The following is an 8,587-nucleotide window of genomic DNA, read 5'->3' on the forward strand; positions in this document are numbered from 1 at the left end:
CGCCCGGCCAAACTTAGCAATCAGGGGAGAAGGGCCTTGGTTAGGGAGGTGACCAAGAACCCGATGGTCACTCTGACAGAGCTCTAGAGTTCCTCTGTGGAGATGGGAGAACCTTCCAGAAGGACAACCATCTCTGCAGCACTCCATCAATCAGGCCTTTTATGGTAGAGTGAACAGACGGATGCCACTCCTCAGTAAAAGGCACATAACAGCCCACTTGGAGTTTGCCAAAAGGCACCTAAAGACTCTCAAACCATGAGAAACAAGATTCTCTGGTCCGATGAAACCAAGATTGAACTCTTTGGCCTGAATGCCAAGCGTCACGTCTGGAGGAAACCTGGCACCATCCCTACGGTGAAGCATGGTTGTGGCAGCATCATGCTGTGGGGATGTTTTCCAGCGGCAGGGACTGAGAGACTAGTCAGGATCGAGGCAAAGATGAACGGAGCAAAGTACAGAGAAATCCTTGATGGAAACTTGCTCCACAGCGCTCAAGACCTCAGACTGGGGTGAAGTTTCATCTTCCAACAGACAATGACCCGAAGCACACAGCCAAGATGATGCAGGAGTGGCTTTGGGACAAGTCTCTGAATTTCCTTGAGTGGTCCAGCCAGAGCCCGGACCCAATCGAATATCTCTGGAGAGACCTGAAAATAGCTGTGCAGTGATGCTGCCCATCCAACCTGACAGAGCTTGAGAGGATCTGCAGAGAAGAATGGGAGAAACTCCCCAAATACAGATATTACAAGCTTTTAGCGTCATGCCCAAGAAGACTCGATGCTCTTAACCGCTGCCAAAGGTGCTTCAACAAAGTACTGATTAAAGGATCTGAATACTTACAAAACTGAAATATCACATTTCTGTATTTAAAAAAAAAAAAAATTTGCAAACATTTCTAAAAAACAGTTTTTGCTTTGTCATTGAGGTCTTGAGTGTAGATTGATAAGAAAAATATATATTTGATCAATTTTAGGATAAGACTGTAACGTAACAAAATGTGAAGAAAGTGAAGGGGTCTGAATACTTTCCGAAGGCACTGTATACAGTCAGTGTTCTATACATGGCTCTACATATGTCATTGGTAATACAGAACCAATGCCATTGTCAAAGTCCACAACAAAGCGGAATCCCTGCAGTACTCCAGTGGTTTCCTTTTAATGAGGCCATTTGTGAATAATATTGAGAAGGTCACTTTGGCTGCAAATCCCACTTAATCACACCTACGTAGTTGCATTGATGTGCATGACTTGTTTCATGGTTTAACACTTTTGCAGTATTCACTGGTTTTATTCTGCAGTGTGAAGCACCCACAGGCAACACATTCATGTAGATCTCTACTAATGTGTGTGTGTGTAGGATTCTGAAGTTCCTGGTGGCCAAGCGGAAGTTTAAGGAGACTCTGCGTCCATACGACGTGAAGGACGTCATAGAGCAGTACTCTGCTGGACACCTGGACATGCTGGGGAGGATCAAGAGTCTACAAACCAGGTACACACACACACACACACACAACCTACAACAGTTGGAGACACAGTGGATTCGTTCCACACACACTCTATCAGTAGTAACCATAACACCACTAAATGAATCATTTTGATAATGATTGTTTATTGTTGTGTGTTGTCCTGGTCCTCCCCAGAGTGGATCAGATAGTGGGTCGTGGATCGTCCTACCAGCCAGATAATAAGAAGGTGAGGAGTGAGAAGGGAGAGAAGACCCCTCCAGAACTGGACCTTATGGACGAGCTCAGTATGATGGGACGTGTCATCAAGGTGGAGAAACAGGTACAGAGCTCCAGTACAGTAGGTTGATCATCATGTTAACGCACGGCCACTGCCACGGCCACTGCCACGGCCACTGCCACGGCCACTGCCACGGCCACTGCCACGGCCACTGCCACGGCCACTGCCACGGCCACCACTTTAAGACAGGATAAACCCTGACCCTCAATGCGTGGCTTTCCTGATTAGGCTAATATTCCATGTACACTGAGCAAAAATACAAACGCAACATTTAAAGTGCTGGTCCCATGTTTCATGAGCTGAAATAAAAGATTCCAGAAATTTTCCATAAGCACAAAGTTAATTCATTAAATTTTTTTGCTCGGTTGCCTTTTCCTGTAGTCCACAATAATCTCCTTAGTCTTGGTTACGTTGAGGGATAGGTTGTTATTCTGGCACCAACCCGGCCAGGTCTCTGACTTCCTCCCTATAGGCTGTCTCATCGTTGTCGGTGATCAGGCCTACCACTGTTGTGTCGTCTGCAAACTTAATGATGGTGTTGGAGTCATGCCTGGCCATGCAGTCGTGGGTGAACAGGGAGTACAGGAGGGGACTAAGCACGCAACCCTGGGGAGCTCCAGGGTTGAGGATCAGCGTGGCAGATGTGTTGCTACCTACCCCCAGCACCTGGGGGGCGGCCTGTCAGGAAGTCCAATATTCAGTTGCAGAGGGAGGTGTTTAATCCCAGGATCCTTAGCTTAGTGATCAGCTTTGAGGGTACTATGGTGTTGAACGCTGAGCTGTAGTCAATGAATAGCATTCTCACATAAGTGTTCCTTTTGTCCAGGTGGGAAAGGGCAGTGTGGAGTGCAATAGAGATTGCATAATCTGTGGATCTGTTTTGGGCGGTATGCAAATTTGAGTGGGTCTAGGGTTTCTGGGATAATGGTGTTGATGTGAGCCATTACCAACCTTTCAAAGCACTTCATGGCTACGGACGTGAGTGCTACGGGTCTGTTGTCATTTAGGCAGGTTACCTTTGTATTCCTGGGCACAGGGACTATGGTGGTCTGCTTGAAACATGTTGGTATTACAGACTCAATCAGGGACATGTTGAAAATGTCAGTGAAGACACCTGTCAGTTGGTAAGCACATGCCCGGCGCACACGTCCTGGTAATCCGTCTGGCCCCGCAGCCTTGTATGTTGACCTGTTTAGAGGTCTTACTCACGTCGGCTATGGAGAGCGTGATCACACAGTCGTCCGGAACAGCTGATGCTCTCATGCATGCCTCAGTGTTGCTTGCCTTGAAGCGAGCATAGAAGTGATTTAGCTCGTCTGGTAGGCTCGTGTCACTGGGTAGCTTGCGGCTGTGCTTCCCTTTGTAGTCTGTATTAGTTTGCAAGGCCTGCCACATAAGACGAGTGTCGGAGCCGTTGTAGTATGATTCAATCTTAGCCCTGTATTGACGTATTGCCTGTTTGATGGTTCGTCGCAGGGTATAGCAGGATTTCTTGTAAGCTTCCGGGTTAGAGTTCCGCACCTTGAAAGCGGCAGCTCTACCCTTTATCTCAGTGTGAATGTTGCCTGTAATCCTTGGCTTCTGGTTGGGGTATGTACATACAGTCACTGTGGGGACGACGTCCTCAATGTACTTATTGATAAAGCCAGTGACTGATGTGGTGTACTCCTCAATGCCATTGGAAGAATCCCGGAACATGTTCCAGTCTGTGATAGCAAAGCAGTCCTGTTGTTTAGCATCTGCTTCATCTGACCACTTTTTTATAGACCGAGTCACTGGTGCTTCCTGCTTTAATTTTTGCTTGTAAGCAGGAATCAGGAGGATAGAGTTGTGGCGGATTTACCAAATAGAGGGCGAGGGAGAGCTTTGTACGCATCTCTGTGTGTGGAGTACAGGTGATCTAGAATTGTTTTCCCTCTGGTTGCACATTTAACATGTTGATGGAAATTTGGTAGAACTGATTTACGTTTCCCTGCATTAAAGTCTCCGGCCACTAGGAGTGCCGCCTCTGGGTGAGTGGTTTGCTTATTTCTTTATACAGCTGACTGAGTGTGGTCTTAGTGCCAGCATATGTTTGTGGTGGAAAATAAACAGCCACGGAAAGTATAGCTGAAAACTCTCTAGGCAAGTAGTGTGGCCTGCAATTTATCACAATATACTTCAGGCGAGCAAAATCTAGAGACGTCCTTTGATTTCGTGCACCAGCTGTTTACAAATATGCACAGACCACCCCCCCCCTCGTCTTACTTTGTGCTGTTCTATCTTGCCGGTGCAGTGTTTATCCCGCTAGCTGAATATCCATTTCGTCATTCAGCCACGATTCCGTGAAACATAGGATATTACAGTTTTGATGTTCCGTTGGTAGGATATTCGTGATCGTACCTCGTCTAGTTCATTGTCCAATGATTGCACGTTGGCGAGTAGTATTGACGGTAGCGGCAGCTTTCCCACTCGCCTTTTTCGGGTCCTGACCAGGCATCCAGCTCTTTGTCCTCTGTACCTGCGTCGCTTCCTCTTGCAAATAACGGGGATGTCGGCCCTGCCGGGTGTTTGGAGAATGTCTTGTGCGGCTTGTATGTTGAAGAAAAAATCTTTGTCTAATCCGAGGTGAGTGATAGCTGTCCTGATATCCAGAAGCTCTTTTTTGCCGTAAGATACGGTTGCAGAAACATTATGTACAAAATAAGTAACATTTTATCCTTTGTCAAGGTATTCCATCCACCTGACAGGTGTGGCATAGCAAGAAGCTGATTAACCTGTCTGGCTCTGGCGTTCCGCTAGCGGAACTCCTCCCACATTCCACTGAAAAGGCAGAGCGCGAAATTCAAAAGATATTTTTTAGAAATATTTAACTTTCACACATTAACAAGTCCAATACAGCAAATGAAAGATACACATCTTGTGAATCCAGTCAACATGTCCGATTTTTAAAATGTTTTACAGCGAAAACACCACATATATTTATGTTAGCTCACCACCAAATACAAAAAAGGACAGACATTTTTCACAGCACAGGTAGCATGCACAAAGCCAACCTAACTAACCAAGAACCAACCAAACTAACCAAGAAACAACTTCATCAGATGACAGTCTTATAACATGTTATACAATAAATCTATGTTTTGTTCGAAAAATGTGCTTATTTGAGGTATAAATCAGTTTTACATTGCAGCTACCATCACAGCTACCGTCACAAATAGGACCGAAGCAGCCAGAGTAATTACAGACACCAACGTCAAATACCTAAATACTCATCATAAAACATTTCTGAAAAATCGATGGTGTACAGCAAATTAAAGACAAACATCTTGTGAATCCAGCCAATATTTCCGATTTTTTTTTAAAGTGTTTTACAGCGAAAACACAATATAGCATTATATTAGCTTACTACAATAGCCTACCACACTACCGCATTCATTCATCAAGGCACGTTAGCGATAGCAATAGGCACGTTAGCGATAGCGAATAAACCAGCAAAATATATATAATTTTTGACTAACCTTGATAAGCTTCATCAGATGACAGTCCTATAACATCAGGTTATACATACACTTATGTTTTGAAATCAGTGGTTATACATTGTGCTAACGTAGCATCTTTTTCCCACAACGTCCGGATATTTTTCTGACACTTTTTCTGACACACATATTCTGACCAAATAACTATTCATAAACATAACAAAAAAATACATGTTGTATAGGAAATGATAGATACACTAGTTCTTAATGCAATCGCCGTGTTAGAATTCTAAAAATAACTTCATTACGACATCCAGCTTAGGTATAACGAGAGAGTACCCAAAATCTGGGCGCAAACGACTAGTACAACATGTTCGACAGATATATGAAATAGCATCATAAAATGGGTCCTACTTTTGCTGATCTTCCATCAGAATGTTGTACAAGGGGTCCTTTGTCCAGAACAATCGTTGTTTGGTTTTAGAACGGCCTTTTTCCCTCTCGATTTAGCAAGCACACTTGCCAAGTGGCGCGAATCTCTCCATCGTCAACAAACTCAGAGAACGGAACACGGCAAAACTCCCAAAATAATTTCAATAATCTGATTAAACTATATTGAAAAAACATACTTTACGATGATATTGTCACATGTATCAAATAAAATCAAAGCCGGAGATATTAGTCGTCCATAACGACAGCTTATCAGAAGGCAAATCCAGGTCCCTTCTCGCGCTCTCCAGAAAACAGGAAACTGGTGACACGTCATGCCAAGAGCTATTATTCGAGCCCAGATCAAGTTACACACTCAATTTCTTCTCTCACTGCTTGTCGACATCTAGTGGAAGACGTATGAAGTGCATCTAAACTAATAAATATCAAGGACTTTAATAGGCAGGCCCTAGAACAGTGCATCGATTTCAGATTTTCCACTTCCTGTCAGGAAGTTTGCTGCAAAAGGAGTTCTGTTTTACTCACAGATATAATTCAAACGGTTTTAGAAACTAGAGAGTGTTTTCTATCCAATAGTAATAATAATATGCATATTGTACGAGCAAGAATTGAGTACGAGGCCGTTTAAATTGGCCACGATTTTCCCCAAGTGAAAACAGCGCCCTCTGTCCTCAACAGGTTAAACAGCATGATCATTACACAGGTGTGCTGGGGACAATAAAAGGCCACTCTAAAATGTGCAGTTTTGTGTCACAACACAATGCCACAGATGTCTCAAGTTTTGAGAGCATGCAATTAGCATGCTGACTGCAGGAATGTCCACCAGAGCTGTTGCTAGAGAATTGAATGTTCATTTCTCGACTATAAGCCGCCTCCAACGTCTTTTTAAAGAATTTAGCAGGACGTCCAACCGGCCTCACAACCGCAGACCACGCAGCCCAGAACCTCCACATCCGGCTTTTTCACTTGCAGGATCATCAGGGGAGGTGGGGTGCTGAGGAGTATTTCTGTTTGTAATAAAGCCCTTTTGTGGGGAAAAACGCATTCTGATTGGCTTGGCCTGGCTCTCAAGTGGGTGCCGTCCCAGGCCCACCCATGGCTGCGCCCCTGTCCAGTCATGTGAAATCCATAGATCAGGACCTAATTTATTTAATTGACTGATTTCCTTATATGAACTGTAACTCAGCAAAATCTTTGAAATTGTTGCATGTTGCGGTTATGTTTTTGTTCAGTATAATATAGGGGTGATGTGAGTGCATGATTTCTCAATTTATGCTTGTATTTGTCTAATGATAATTATTGGGTTAGTAGTACTATGTAACTGCCATTTAGCTTTGTAATTTATAATGAAATACCCAGTAAAAAAGACTATCATAATCATTGCTCATTAATAATGTCATAAATAGATTTTAGTGCACAACAATAATTAGTGTGTGTTAATCTCTGTACAGGTGCAGTCGATAGAGAACAAGCTGGACCTCCTTCTTAACTTCTACACACAGTGTCTGAAGAAAGGCTCGTCCAACTTCACCTTGTCGTCCCTGTTAGAACCAGACCTGACGTCGGACTACCACAGCCCCACAGACCATCGTGACCTTTTCCCCTACGCCAACACACTCAACATCTCCCACTCAGAGTCCAGCAACATGGAGTGACTGGTATTGTACTCACTGACTGGGGCTGAGTCTCGGAATGAACTGGGTCCACCGCTAGACCCTCACCACAATGGCCCTGAGATGTCATGTCACTATACTGGACTGTAGCAGCACCCCTGGAGCAACCCACTATGCCAATAGCTCTTCCCACTAATCACCAAACCAATTTGATTCCTAACTTTGGAGGTCTGACTCCTTTAGGAATTCACAGTCCACACCTTAGGGCCCACACTTTCTACCATCGACTGATCCTCATCTTTAATCATTTCTCCCTCCACATACACTACATGGCCAAAAGTATGTGGTCAACCCTTCAAATTAGTGGATTCGGCTATTTCAGCCACACCTGTTACTGACAGGTGTATACAATCGAGCACAAAGCCATGCAATCTCCATAGACAAACATTGGCAGTAGAATGACCTGTACTGAAGAGCTCAGTGACATTCAACGTGGCACCATCATAGGATGCCACCAAGTCAGTTCGTCATATTTCTGCCATGCTAGAGCTGCCCTGGTCAACTGTAAGTGCTGTTATTGTGAAGTGGAAACGTCTAGGAGCAACAACGGCTCAGCCACGAGGTGGTAGGCCACACAAGCTCACAGAACAGGACTGCCAAGTGCTATAGCGTGTGTAAAAATCGTCTGTCCTCTGTTGCAACACTCACTACCAAGTTCCAAACTGCCTCTGGAAGCATTGCCAGCACAAGGACTGTTCGTTGGGAGCTTCATGAAATGGGTTTCCGTGGCCGAGCAGCTGCGCACAAGCCTAAGATCACAATGCGAGATGCCAAGCGTCGGCTGGAGTAGTGTAAAGCTCGCCACCATTGAAGCAGTGGAAATGCGTTCTCTGGAGTGATGAATCACGCTATGCATTCTGGCGATGACAGGAGAACGCTACCTGCCCGACTGCATATTGCCAACTGTAGTTTGGTGGAGGAGGAATAATGATCTGGGGCTGTTTTTCATGGTTTGGGCTAGGCCCTTAGTTCCAGTGAAGGGGAATCTTAACGCTACAGCATACAATGACATTCTAGAGGATTCTGTGCTTCCAACTTTGTGGCAACAGTTTGGTAAAGGCCCTTTCCTGTTTCAGCATGACAATGCTCCCGTGCACAAAGCGAGGTCCATACAGAAATGGTTTTTCGAGATCGGTGTGGAAGAACTTGACTGGCCTGCACAGAGCCTTGACTTCAACCCCATCGAACACCTTCTGGGATGAATTGGAACGCCGACTGCGAGCCAAGCCTAATCGCCCAACATCAGTGCCCGACCTCACTAATG

General features: G+C 44.8%; 1 protein-coding gene across 1 annotated transcript in view; it reads left to right on the plus strand.

The window, feature by feature from the left end:
• LOC120027078 (potassium voltage-gated channel subfamily KQT member 4-like) overlaps positions 1-7,305 on the plus strand; it is a 92,170-nt gene extending 84,865 nt beyond the window's left edge. Inside the window, exons 11-13 of the mRNA XM_038971918.1 lie at positions 1,357-1,488; positions 1,640-1,784; positions 7,102-7,305. Coding sequence (XP_038827846.1) covers positions 1,357-1,488; positions 1,640-1,784; positions 7,102-7,305 — 481 coding nt within the window. The remainder of the gene's footprint in view (positions 1-1,356; positions 1,489-1,639; positions 1,785-7,101) is intronic.
• The last annotated feature ends 1,282 nt before the right edge of the window (positions 7,306-8,587 follow it).

This window comes from Salvelinus namaycush, chromosome 32, assembly GCF_016432855.1.
Source record: "Salvelinus namaycush isolate Seneca chromosome 32, SaNama_1.0, whole genome shotgun sequence".
NCBI lineage: Eukaryota > Metazoa > Chordata > Actinopteri > Salmoniformes > Salmonidae > Salvelinus > Salvelinus namaycush.